A 14112-nucleotide genomic window follows, 5' to 3' on the forward strand; every position below is an offset into this window, starting at 1 on the left:
GGCGAAGAGATCAAGGCAAGGCACACCTCGCAAGGTTTGCGTGACGCAAGCCACGACGACTGGAGCCAGGCGGGCACCAGCGTGCAATGTCCTCGTTTCCTCTTTGGTGCTAAAGAGGCAAGCACATTCAAGGAGTACCGAGGCATTAGGCAAAGGTTTCCATGTCGGTGCAACAAGACCAAGACCAGCAGTACAGCAGGAAGGAGGTCACCGTGGAGCCCAAGATGGCGTCACCACCAAAGCCTTTGGCAGACGAAGACTACTTTTGTCAGGATAGCTTGTACTAGCTTCCCCCCTTCAAATTAGCCGTTTTGGGATCCCTTCCCGCTAGATATTCGGGAAGAGGACCCGGGCCCCTATATATAGGATTAGCCACCACCATAGAGGCCCGATCTGATCCGACCCGGATCATCCCGAACCGCACAAGTTCACCAAGCCCAAGAGGCAATCCACCACACCACACTGGAGTAGGGTATTGCCCCACAACGGTGGCCCGAACCAGTATAAATCTTGGGTCTCTTGTTCTTGGGGTTCATTGAGCTAGTCCGTGATATCATACAGAGTGCGAGCTAGAAAGGGGGACAGATCTTTGTCCGCACCCCAGTGTTCGAACCTCAAGGGTTTTGCCGGAACCCGAAATCCGACATTTGGCGCGCCAGGTAGGGGTGCACTTAAGCTTTCTCCTTTGTCAATCCGCGCTTCGCCACTCCATCAAGTTCATGGACAACGCTCGCCGGACCCGCGCTGAGCGCAGGGCCGCCCTCGCCACCCGTGTCACCCAAACAGCCCCCGTCGGCGGGCCTCCCCGTCGTTCTCCGTCACCCGCCGCCAACGCCACCATCGGTCCGGCAGCAACCGAGCAGTAAGCCTCTTCACTGCACCCATCCGTGCGTCGTGACGGCCGCACTGCCACCCCGTCGCTGACTCCGGCCGGCTCAACGTCTCATGCTCACCACGCCCCCACGGACGCACAAGCCGCAATTCTCATGGCACACGAGCTCCTACGCTACCGCCCGGTCGACGACCTCTACGAGGACTGGTTGGACCGCATCGCCGACTCGTCAGCGCCGCGGGGGGCTCTCCTGCACCATCCCTCTCGCTGCCTCACCCGCCCGGCTGCGGGCGATGTGGCTCACGGAGCGCCTCCGCCCCCTCGCACCAAGATGGCACCCTCGCGCAAGGCGTGCGGCTCATGGAGCGCCTCAGCCTCCTCCGCGTCAAGACGGCGTCCTCGCTCCAAGGTGTGCGGCCCCGCGGCGTGATCCGCCACGCCGTGTGCCCGTGCACAAGGAAAGAAGTTGCCAAGAGATTCCCCGTCCACAAGAAAATGCTCCACCGCTCCCAGCACCGCCACGTCAGGATCGCTTGCTGCGGCTGGGCCACTTGCCGTGGCGGCGCAGGGGACACCAAGATCAAGCTCTGCCTCCGCGACGAGCCCTAGTGGCCATGGCAGGCTGCCACGCCTTCACTCCCGAGCTGCGTAGCGTCGTCTAGCCGGGCAAGTTCAAGCCAGATCTGACTCCTCGCTACGACGAAACCCCCGACCCTGCGGAGTTCTTGCAGCTCTACGAGCTGAGCATCGAGGCGGCCAACGACGACGAAAAGGTCATGGCGAACTGGTTTCCCATGGTTCTCAAGGACGGCACTCGCTCATGGCTCCTGAACCTGCCCCCAGGCTCGATCTCCTCCTGGGATCAGATGCGCGATAGCTTCGTCGCCAACTTCCAGGGCACTCGCGACCGCCCCCCGGCCGTAGGTGACTTGCGCCGCATCAAGCAACAACCGGGAGAGACCCTCCAGAAGTACATCCAGCGCTTCAACAACGTGCGTCTCAAGATCCTCCAGGGTGACAGACGAGGCCATCATCTCAGCGTTCTCCGACGGCATCCACGACATCAAGATGAAGGAGGAGCTCGCCATCCATGAGGAGCTGCGCATGACTTTGGAGTTGTTCAACATAGCAACCAAGTGTGCAAGAGCTGAGGAGGGGTGTCTCTCCCTCCTCGAGCTCCCCTCTACGGATCCAGAGGAGAAGAAGGCCAAGGTCAAGGATGTGAAGTGCAAAGGGGTGGCCGTATTTGTAGCAGAGCCAGATACCAAGCGCGGACGAGATCTTCCCAAGTCATCCAAGGGCAGCCGTACGTTCTGCGCCTTCCAAAACATGCGCACCCACAACACCAACGATTTTCAAGAGCTCAGGGCCATTTGAGATGGACGCTTCGGTCGACGCCCCGAGCGCAACGACTGGGGCTACGGCCAAGGCGGTGGACGAGGTGGAAGACGTTGGGACGATCGCAGGCCCCGCCAGGAGTGGCGTGGCCAGCCTCACGAGGATCGTTGGCAGGACCAGCCTCGTGAGGGCGCTTGGAGGGACCAGCCTCGCGATGACCGTCCGCAGGGCAACCCCGGCCTCCCTCCGCTGCCGCCACCAAGGAGGAACGACGACCATCAACATGACGAAGGGGCTGGGGGCTTCCAGGAGCCGCGCGCCATCGCCTGCATCTTGGGTGGCACTCAGGCCCCAGTCTCCCAGCGCATCTTCAAGCAGTTCTCTCGCGAGGTGAATGCAACCCTCCCCAAGCTCGAGGCTACACGCCTGCTCAGATGGTCCAAGTACGCCATCACCTTCAGCTCGGCGGACCAGCTCAAATGTGCGGCAACCGCTGGCGTCCTCCCGATGCTCTGTTCACCCGTCATCAGCAATGTCCAAGTCACCAAGACCCTCATCGACGGAGGCACATGGCTCAGTGTCCTGTCCGTCGAGACATTCGACAACCTTCAAGTGCCATACGATCAACTCCAGCCCACCAAGCCTTTCTCAGGAGTGACTGACGGCTCCACCACCCTGATAGGGCATGTTTGTCTCCCTGTCACCTTCGATCAGCGCGGCAACTACCACACCGAGCTCGTCGACTTTGATATCGCCCACACCCGCCTGCCGTACAATGTCATCCTCGGGTACCCGGCGCTAGCCAAATTCATTGCAGTCACCCACCATGGATAGAACATCCTCAAGATGCTAGGAAGCGGCGGAATCATCACAGTCCCCTCGAAGAAAGAGACGCGATGTGCTCCCTCGAGCGCGCCTTCCAAGCTGCGTCAATCGAAGACCTTGATAGCGCGGGTGCGCAGTACCTCCTGAGGCCAACCCCAAGAAGAAGAAGCAGCTACTCCGCACTGGACCTCAAGGGAGCAGCACCTCCAGTGGCGCCACCTCAGGATCTGTGCATCCGCCTGGGGTGCTTACCTCCCTCGCATAGGGAGGCGCACCCGGCGCCCTCCTCGGGCAGGGCTCGGGGGCTCTCTTCTAGAGGGCCTTTGACCTGACCAACGTCATAAGGAGGCGCTCGGGCACCGCTTGGAGGCGTGCTTCGCGGCACATCTCCCTCAGGAGGACACCGGGCAAGGAGCGCCCGGCTCTCATGAATTCATCACCAAGGCCACTCAGGAGCTTCAGGAAGCAAGAGCAATACGCGGCGACCGCCGCCCACCTGGCGCTGCTCCCCACCCAGGTGAGGGTGGTGAGCTGCGTGTCTACATCGACATCCCAGGGCTCAACAGGGCCGCATCTCAGGAGCGCTTCTGGCCTTCGCGTGTTGGCTGGTGTGAGGGTCCGCCTCACAGCTACGTTCGCATGCCATTCGGCCTGCCTAGCGTGGCTGCCGCCTTCCAGCGCAACCTACGGAGCATCCTGGTAGGTCAGGAGGCCAGGCACACGCAGTCCTGGCGGAGATGGAGATGGTCCTCAAGAGGCCACCTGAGCTTCCAGAGCCTCTAGAGCCTCAGGGCTTCGACGGCTCATGAAAAGCAACTTCTTCAGCGCACATCTTCAGCTACCCCAACACTCCTTCGACAACCAAACCAGGTGATATTTTTCCAAGTTCATTTAGCTGGGAGCGTCCCCTGGGCTTCATCATTCCAGGCTGCGTGGGTCAGTCCCTGTGGCATGTATTCGCTTGCATCTTTAGTTCACCTTGCTGGGGGCGCCTCTCGGGCTGCATCATCCCCAGGCCGCTCGGGTCCGACCTAGTGGCATGTATCGTTCTCGCATTTACCTACACCAGTTTGCTTCTCATGCATAATCTATGGTTATCACCTGCTTGATTGTCACCCACCATGGGAGCCGTGCGCCGATCGTCTTTCTTCAGGATCCTTCGCATAAGAAGGCTAGGCACGGCGTCGGTGCTTGGGCCCGTCCCTGCAGCGTCGATAAATCCAACGGCTAAGCTCTGTCTGGCGGGCCGACCCCGTTCACGTCACCTCCTAGGGTCGTTGGTGCTTGGCCTTCTCGTGCGATAACCTCAGGAAATTCATTCAGCGCAGGTTGTCTAACCATCTCACAAGAACGCCACAACCGTCAAAAACCAAGACCAGGCGCAACCCGCCTTGAGGTAGGGCCTCGTGAGTCCCGCACCGGCTCACGAGTGCCCAGACACACCTCGTCTAGCCATGTCGTGCAAGCCACGTGTCAGGGCTGGGCTGTACACGCCCCGGGGGCTCTCCGCAGTAGGGAGTCCCCTCCCACGTGCCAGTGGAAGCACCATGCTCCGTGCTGGCAGTCAACACTTCCAAGGAGCGGCTATGCCCGTGCAAGTGCGGAAGCGCTATGCTCCGCGCTGGTGATAAACAACTAAGGGTGACCTCACGATCGTATCAACCTCAGGGAGCCTCTGAGCTCGGTGTCTGGCCCCATTGCAACACCTCCCCTCAGGAGAGTCGCGCGAGGGGGCTAGGCACGGGGACTGCGCTCGGCTCACGCCCAAGCGTACGCCACACTGCCAGGTCCCTCGGACCTAGTCGTCGCGCGTCCTCCCCAGCAGAGCCAAGGTACGAAGGTCGTTTGAACGTCAAGGGGGACTCCTGAGCATCGCGACTCAGGAGCATAACTAACCACGTAGCCCCTCACTCCTTGGTCCGTCCTGGTGATCTAGACGGCCCAATGGCGGCTGAGGTATGCGCAGGGTCGGGCCCTGCCGACGTAGAACACTAGGCCTACTTCTAGATCTCCTTTCTATAGGCTGTTTGAGCGTCAAGGGGGACTCCTGAGCATCACGACTCAGGAGCCTAACCGATCACGTAGCCCCTTACTCCTTGGTCCGTCCTGGTGATCCGGACGGCCCAACGGCGGCTGAGGTATGCGCAGGGTCGGGCCCTGCCGACATAGAACGTAAAGCAAATGGAAAGGAAATCACAGAATTTCAAAGCAAATATTACAAGACATGTTGTTCCCCTAAAATCAAACGCGAGTTTAGCGCCTTCACGAGGCATGGTGCATATTGCAGAAACTAAAATAGGAAAGGAGCCGCTAGCAGGTTGCCCCGTTATCCTTGGACACCGCCGATGCCCGCAAGGGATGCTTCTTCTCCAGCGGTGTCGCCTTCACCTGCACCACCAGCCGGAGCTGCAGGATCGGTAGCACCGCAGGTCGGGGGCGCGGAACCTCTTTAGCAGGGCCTCGACCTGACCCTGCATAGCTGAAGCAGCGGCCTCGCAATGCTCGTCTTTCACAGGCTCCAGCAGCTCGTCAAGACGGGCGGCAAGATTGCGAATATGGAGGTGGCTGAAGACGCGCGTCAGCACGGCTGAGGAAAGAACGCGGGCTTCTTCCTACACCATGGGGCCGATGCCACTCACAACGTCCTCCAGTGCGCCCACCAGTAAGGAAGCAGCTAGTTGGGGCCCTCGTCATCGGCGGCCAGCAGATCCTCCAAGCCCTTCTCGTAGAGCTACTGCAGCGCCGTCCGAGCCCTCTCTTAAAGGCGCTTGAAGGACGTGCAGTCCTCAGCCAAGACCTTTGCCTTGGCATCAAGCTCGACCTTCTCCGCCTTCTGCTTCTGCTCCAGCTCCTCCAGCCGGCTGTGCTCAGTGGCCTGCGCCTTCGCCAACTGCTCTAGTTCGGCGTCGCGATCCTTGACGGAGTCCTCTCGGGCCTTCGTCTTCTTCTCCTCCGCCTTGCGGCCTCGGGCTTCTTTCGGTTGCTCCCTCCGCATGGTCTCCAGCTCGGCCTCCAGCGACCGGCAGCAGCCCTGGGCGGCCCCGACACCCTTCAGCGCTGCCTCGCGGGTGGCCACGGCTTGAGCAATGGCCTCCCTGTCCTTCTCGGAGTCGGCAGCAGCTTGGCTTAGCGTCGCCCGGACGGACGCATCAGAGTGCAGCCAGCCAGACACCAGCTCCAGGCGCCTAGCCACCAGGCGACGGTCGGTGCCTTGAAGATCTTCTCGCAGTAGGTCCATCGGAGAAAGAGCCTGCTCCAGGACATCAGGAGAGGCGGAAGAGCCCAGAGACAGCAATGCGGCAGGAGGAGGAGGAGGCGTCATCGTCACCATGGCCTGGGAGGCCAGAGGCTCCCGAGCCTCGGGGACCCCAGCGCCCGAACCGGACACTGGCACCTCCGATGCCAGCGGGGCCACGGGGGCTGACTCCTCCCGAGGATGCTCCACCCAGCCTCGCGAGGATGATCGGGCTGGAGAAGCACGAGCGCCGTCGCAGCCCTTACCCATGGAGAGGGGTGCGGCCGCAGGAGGCGATCTGGGCTCGAGCAGTACCACCTCGTCCTCCCTTCTCCTCTTCACCGCGGGCGTCGGCCTGGTTGCACAACGAAGACACGTTAAGGACGAGTAGCAGAAGCAAGAACAAGGCCGGACGAGAACACTTACCGGTCCACCGCGGCATAGTACCTCTGCTTCGTAAGCTTGAAGCCGGAGAGCTTAGCAGCCCGAGGCGCGGGTGCGCGGGCTCCAGGAGCAGAAGCAAGGGCAGCAGATGGACCGGAAGCAGCTCCAGGCGGCAGCGAGGCAGGAGCGTCGTCCCGGGAGAGCAGCGCCGACCTGCCCTTCATTGAAACTACGGGCGGCTCCTCTCTCTCCGGGATGACGCCGACATCATCATCGTCATCACGCAGGGTGCGGAGGATGATGGCGTTGCGTAAGGGGGAGGGATCCCCCATCCCCTCGGGGGTCGCCTCCAAGTCGCGCTCCTCGTCCTCCTACTCTTCCCCATCCCTGCGGGAATCGCCAGAAGACACGTCCACCGTCGCCGTCGCCACCGGGACTTCAGAGGGCGCCGGCGGCACCAGGCCGCACCCGACAAAGGTGGGCATGGCAACCACAACCAGCGCCCTATCCTTCCGAAGGAACAAGGGAGCGTGGGCACTCGGCGGATACTCTTGGTCATCCCCGACCAAGAGGCGGAGAGCCACGGCCAGCTGCTCTTCAGACAAAGCCTCCGGACTCAGGCGGAGCTTGTCCTCTCCGTCCCCGAGCGTCCACAAGGGGCATGAGCGCGCCTGGATAGGAGCCACCTGCAGCGTCAAGAACTCTCTCAGGAGCATGGCCCCTGTCAGCTTCGCCGCCTTTGTCTTGCCCGGCCTCAGGTCGGCGGTCATCTTCTCCAACACCACCTTCGCCCGGTCGTCAGCAAGCTTCGCACGTGACCACCCCTCGTCAGATTGAGGCATTTCCGTTGGCAGCTTCAGCCGTGGGTGGACGCACATAGCGTCCATTGTGACCCACTTGCCCCTGAAGTCATCAGCCTTCTTGCCGGCCTTCGAGATCACGTTGGCCTTGCCGGCTGCGACGAAGTTGGCGCACACCAAGGTATGGCCGTCGTTGATTCGGAGGAAGAAGAAGTGGCGCAACAGTGCCACTTACGGCATCACCCCGACATACGCATCATAGTAGAAGGCAAAGATCGACAAGAGGAGAACGGAGTTGGGGTGGAGATGGAGAGCCTGCAACCCATAATGTTGGAGGACCACATAGAATAAGTCGGAGAAGGGGGAACCAGGCCAGCGACGACGCTACTCATGAAGAAGGGGTAGAAGGAGATCTTCGAAGCCTCCGGCACGGCAGAGCCAGCCCGGAGCTCGGTCTTCCCCTTATCATTGTTTTCCCCTGCCGCCAGCAGGCGCATGGGAGCGAGGTTCTTCTCCGAGACGTTGGGAGCATCCAGAGCCAGCTCGTACCAGGCAGGCGGCGGAACGGCCTTGGGCTTCCGCGGCACCATTGGGCGGAAGCTCGAGGGGGATTGAAGCAGATTTGGAGATTTCGGAAGAAAGGAGTGAGAGAGTGGATTTGGAGCAAGACGAAGGAAAGAAATCAAGGCAAGCGTTGCCCGCACCGGCCTTTTTGTCAGATGGGCAGTTACCAAGGCAGCGTGGGGAAGCGGAGACGCCCACGTCCAATCAATCGCCACGCGCCAACCGTGGCCGCAGGCCGTTGGGGCCCGCGGCGCTCCACGCTTGCCCTTTTGGCTTCGCCTCGAAGCCAAGCCCAACCGCGCCTTGGGCCTGGGGCTACTGTCGGCATTCTGGGAACGGGGGTCCCCAGACTTGCCTGCTCGTGGCCCGCGGCGTGGCTCCACCAGCGGCCCTGTACGACCCATCTTCACCAGCAAACACTCAAGACCCTCGCGAGCGGCCAAGCCTCGCGGGGTGGACGACACAAGACCTCCTCAGGGGCGGCCTCACCAGGCTGGCTCATGAGGGGCGGTGAGATCAAGGCAAGGGACACCTCGCGAGGTTTGCGTGACGCAGGCAAAGGTTTCCATATCGGTGCAACAAGACCAAGACCCGCAGGACAGCAGGAAGGAGGTCACCGTGGAGCCCAAGATGGCGTCACCACCAGAGCCTTTGGCAGGCGAAGACTACTTTTTTCAGGATAGCTTGTACTAGCTGCCCCCCATCAAATTGGCTGTTGTGGGATCCCTTCCCGCCTGATATTTGGGAAGAGGACCCTGGCCCCTATATATATAGGATTAGCCACCACCATAGAGGCCTGATCTGATTTGACCCGGATCATCCCGAACCGCACAAGTTGACCAAGCACAAGAACACCTCTCCTCAGGAGGCTGTTCTTCCATTGTAACTGCTCATCCTCAGCCCAAGAGGTAGTCCACCGCACCACACTAGAGTAGGGTATTACACCAAAACGGTGGGCCGAACCAGTATAAATCTTGGGTCTCTCATTCCTTGGGTTAGTCAAGCTAGGGCGTGAGATCATACAGAGTGCGAGCTAGAGACGGGGAGAGATATTTGTGCACACCCCAGTGTTCGAACCTCAAGGGTTTTGCCGGAACCCGAAATCCGACAGGGACCGCCCCCAACCTTAGTACAATTCGGTTTGGGCTTGGGGGGCGCACGCCTCCACCTAGAGGCCGCCTCCTCTCTCCATTAGGGCCCATGAAGGCCATTAACTCCCCCAGGGGGGGTCCGGTAACCCCCGGTACTCCCGAAAATGTCCGAACCTTTTCGAAACCATTCCGGTGTGCAAACATAACCTTCCAATATATCAATCTTTACGTCTCGACCATTTCGAGACTCCTCGTTATGTCCGTGATCTCATCCGGGACTCTAAAGAAACTTCAGTTCATCAAATCACATAACTCATAATACAAATTGTCATCAAACATTAAGTGTGCAGACCCTACGGGTTCGAGAACTATGTAGACATGACCGAGACACATCTCTGATCAATAACCAATTGCGGAGCCTAGATGCTCATATTGGCTCCTACATATTCTAGAAAGATCTTTATCAGTCAAACCGCATAACAACATACGTTGTTCCCTTTGTCATCGGTATGTTACTTGCCCTAGATTCGATCATCGATATCATCATACCTAGTTCAGACTCGTCACCGGCAAGTCTCTTTACACGTTCCGTAATGCATCATCCCACAACTAACTCATTAGTCACATTGCTTGCAAGGCTTATATTGATGTGCATTACCGAGAGGGCCCAGAGATACCTCTCCGAAAATCGGAGTGACAAATCCTAATCTCGATCTATGCCAACTCAACAAACACCATCGGAGACACATGTAGAGCATCTTTATAATAACCCAGTTGTGTTGTGATGTCTGATAGCACACAAGGTGTTCCTCCGGTATTCGGGAGTTGCATAATCTCATAGTCAGAGGAACATGTATAAGTCATGAAGAAAGCAATAGCGATAAAACTAAATGATCATAATGTTAAGCTAACGGATGGGTCTTGTCGATCGCATCATTCTCCTAATGATGTGATCCTGTTCATCAAATGGCAATACATGTTTATGGTCATGAAACATAACCATCTTTGATTAACGAGCTAGTCAAGTAGAGGCATACTAGGGACACTCTGTTTTGTCTGTGTATTCACACATGTACTAAGTTTCTGGTTAATACAATTCTAGCATGAATAATAAACATTTATAATGATATAAGGAAATATAAATAACAACTTTATTTTGCCTCTAGGGCATATTTCCTTCAGGAGCCTATTCGGGACATGGCTAGATTGGGGAAAACATGCAGCAAGGTGGACATGGACCTCTTCTACTCCACATTTACCATCACAGTGGGAGATAGTCGGACCACCAAATTATAGCACTCTTTGTGGCTTCTTAGGGCTAAGACAAATGGTATTGCATGCTTGATCGTTGATATCTCCATAGGCAGGAGCCTCTTCGTGTGGGGTGCTTGGCAAGACCTTTCTTGGCTAAGGAAGACCGACTTGGCTCGTGGGCATTGAGTCAACCACATTAATTCTGCAATTTTGTTCCCTTTGAGAAAGTTTGTAACAAGGTAGGTCCGTGATGATATTCCCAATGATATTGTTTGGAAGTTGACTACTAGCAACCAGTATGTTGCCGCGTCCGCCTAAAAGGTCAAGTTCCACTAGATGGTTGTGATCATCATGGTGTTGGTGGTTTGGGGGTACTGGGCACCTCCCTGAGTGCAAAGTTTTCCCTTGTCTCATCCTTGAAAATATAGTCTAGGCAGATGACCTTTTGGTAAGAAGAGGGTGGCCCAACTGCAGTTTATGTTAGATTTGCAAGAGGGATCCTGAGTCGGTGGCCCATATGTTGTTTAAGTGTAGGTTCTCTATAGGAATTTGGAACACCATCAAATCTTGGGTTAATGTGCTGGAGATCAACATCGCTGTGCGACACGTGCTCGCCTTGGTTCACACTCGGGGTGAGGCCAAGATGCTGCAAGAGGGCATACGAGACATGTTATGGCCTCGCTACTAAGAGCATCTCCAACCGTTCGTGAAAAACACATCATAAAAAGTAGTTTTATAGGGTTCCTATATATTTTAGAGGAAGTTCCTAGGTGAGTTCTTTTCTCAGTTCTCATAAAACTTCCCCTAGAAATTCTTTATGGTTGTGGCGTGATAGCGGGGGTGGACAAAGAAAGGAGGTGGGTAGGCGACGCAACTGCAATGGTTGGTGGCATCAGCGACACTGCAGACTTTGGTGGTGGCACACTAACATGCCACATTTATAGGAAGGGCCATCTTCCCATAGATGTAAGGGAAGTTTTGAAGATTATTTGGGATCCCGTAAATATTTTGAGCGGTTATGAAAATTGTTAGAGAGATTTTTCTGATCCAACTTCCCTTACACCACAATTATTTTACAAATACGGGACCAAGTGGAGATGCTCGAATGTTGGTTTTCTAGTAGTTGTGGAATGTGTACCATGTTGCCCATAATCATTGCAAACAACAAGAATGAGACCAAGGATTGGATCACCGCCAGGGCGAAGAACTTGAGTTCACTCATGCCACGAGTGTAGATTTTCTTTTCATTTATTTAGGTGTAATGAACCTCACTAACAACTGTCTTAACCTCCCTCTTTTTATTAATGAGATAAAGCAAAACTTTTGCCTCTGTTTTGACAAAACTTATTTCTTGTCCATTCAGCAGCCCAATCTAGCATCCACAGTTTATCTGGCATTCAACCTTAGTTTTATAGCAAAGACCACCTTCAAGGACACAACACCAGGGGAGTGGGTTACGTGGTATTAATTCTTTGTCCTTTAAGCAGAATCTGCAGGGGGGCACAATGATCTTTTCATCATCCACCACCTCGTCCATGGCTTGGCCTATGAATCAAGAAAAAAACTTTGTTTTTTCAGCACAAGAATCAACGATGGTGTTGAATAATACCGTACCACGGGATCCCGCCTTTTTTGTCTATTCGCAAGAGAGCTGCCAAACAATCAATCACGAGATAAATCATTTTTTCAAAAACATGAAAGAGTGTTGCATGTCCTTTCCATTAAGAATCACAAGATAAAGTTGTATTTGCAAGCACAATCAAGTGCGACATACAAAATGACAAGTTTGTCTTATAAATTACCACTTACAATTTGCATATGCAGTAAGGCACCCAAGCACTAGCAAAAGCAACACAAGTATCTGGGTTTGCTTCATGTTCTTCATCATAATTTTCTAAGTAATATGGAAATCTTTGCAGATATTTTTCTTTGCTTACCCGTCGATATTTGCAAGCTTATAGCACGGGAAATGTATATATGGTCCAAGCAATTAATGGTATGCATTATATATATGGTCATAATGCAATTAATGGTATGCATGAATGTATATATGGTCCATGCAATTAATGGTATAAATCATAATTGATTACGGGATTGATTGTCGTTTCACATTCTGAGCAATTGTAGAGAAATCTATACTATTAAGACGACATATCTATTTTGTTCTCTCCTACTTAAAATCTCTCTAATGACTAGCAGTGCATGTCTATTCCTCGCCCGCCTGGGTTTGAAACCTGATGAGTTGGTAGTTTCTATGACCACCCTTCTTTGTTTTTTTCTCCCCACGCCACCTCCTCCTTTAGTTTCCTGCCTAATTTTAATCTAAAATTATACCATGCAAAAAAGACGATGTAAAGTAGAGTATCCTGGAATAATGTAAACCAAATTGGTACTTTTCCAAAATCATCTCATGCATTAAGTCAATCCAATCAAATCAAATCTTACCAAAATCTCAACCAAATCAAACTTTCTTTGTATTCCCCTACTCATCTACAAGGAAATTAAATCATATCAACATCTACGAACCAACCTATGGTTGGATGATTATAGGGACAGTGGTATTCCCAGCCCACCAGGGTTGCAGTCCTGATGCTCGCATGATTCCTGAATTTATTTCAGGATTTCTGGTGATGCGCTTTCAGTGGGAAGAGACGTTCCCGTCGACGACGAGGTGCCTATGGTGACTTCATAAATCTCAAGATGATATGCCGGATCAGTCTCTCCAAGGTGCTCATAAGGGTAGGGTCTGTGTGTGTTTGCGTTCATAGGGGTGAGTGTATGCACGTATGTATGAGTGCTTGCATTTGTACTGTGTTCAAAAAATGTTATCAAAATCTAACCAAAATCAAAACTTTTCTTTTCTTTCCTTACCCATACTCAAATTGCTCCTATAAAGAATGGTGGAGTACCCGCCTCCTAGGCTCTCCGCAGGCGAAGTACGACTCCTGAGCGTCCGTTGGTCGTTGGCGTGCCACGGGAGCCTCTCGGGGCCGATACGAGCCGTTTGATCTGCCCATACAGCTCGCGCCGGGCGACCCGGCTGGACGGTCCATGACAGGTGGACCGCCCGTCACATCTTGCCCACCCATCATTGGGCAGCTTCGGGCTCTCCTGCTGATGGTGTCCTAGATAAGCGGGTGCTAACTACGTCAGATCTTAGAGGACGTGGACCGGGACGAGGACCCCCAAAATAACCAACCAGTGGGCCATATTTGTCAAGGCTAGGTGAAACCAAGATGAAATCTCCAGAAGACTTGGCGCATACTCTAAGGCATGAATGCATCGACATGTTCTCGTTCGATGTAACCGACCTATGTATAACCCTAGGTACCCCTAGTGTCTATATAAGCCGAGGGGTGTTGACCGTGAGGCCAACTCATTCATACATGTCTCATGGTAGATCAACTTGTACTCTGTACCTATTCATCAATACAATGAAAGCATGTTGTAGGGTGTTATCGCCTAGAGAGAGCATGAACCTGGGTAAAATCATGTGTCCCTGTTACCATCGTGCGAAGGCTACCAACTCAGGACTCCCTACTCAAGATATGCTAGAATCGACTTCGACATTGGTTACCCATACAGTTGCCTCTTCCTAGTTGAAGCGGCTCGATAGCATCACCAACCAACAATCAGATCAGCACCGACACAGGTCCTGTGCCCGAACTCCCTCTTACGTTAGCTTGACTAAATCATCGGAGAAGATTAAAGCTCCAACGCCGTGCCGAGACATCGAGCTCAATGGCTCAAACTCCGTTTTCCCTCTCCCACGATGTTAGATCTGGTCAA

The 14112-nt window shown here is 54.7% G+C and overlaps 1 protein-coding gene across 1 annotated transcript; it reads right to left on the minus strand.

Moving 5' to 3' along the window:
* Positions 1 to 11617: 11617 nt before the first annotated feature.
* On the minus strand, positions 11618 to 12251 carry LOC125541409. Its single transcript, XM_048704830.1, has 2 exons — positions 12133 to 12251; positions 11618 to 11868 (listed from the first exon to the last, which is right to left on the minus strand). The coding sequence occupies exons 1-2, from the start codon at positions 12209 to 12211 to the stop codon at positions 11696 to 11698; spliced, it is 252 nt and encodes an 83-aa protein (XP_048560787.1). The 5' UTR covers positions 12212 to 12251; the 3' UTR covers positions 11618 to 11695.
* Between the last annotated feature and the right edge of the window lie 1861 nt (positions 12252 to 14112).

The sequence above is a fragment of the Triticum urartu genome, chromosome 2 (genome assembly GCF_003073215.2).
Source record: "Triticum urartu cultivar G1812 chromosome 2, Tu2.1, whole genome shotgun sequence".
NCBI lineage: Eukaryota > Viridiplantae > Streptophyta > Magnoliopsida > Poales > Poaceae > Triticum > Triticum urartu.

What these genes read in the sequence shown, in the direction of transcription:
- LOC125541409 (XM_048704830.1), bottom strand. Translation starts at nt 12,211, where the DNA reads ATGATGAAGAACATGAAGCAAACCCAGATACTTGTGTTGCTTTTGCTA. An exon ending in CCTTACTGCATATGCAAATT is followed by an intron (nt 11,869 to 12,132) that starts GTAAGTGGTAAT and finishes CTTGATTCATAG; the next exon opens with GCCAAGCCATGGACGAGGTG.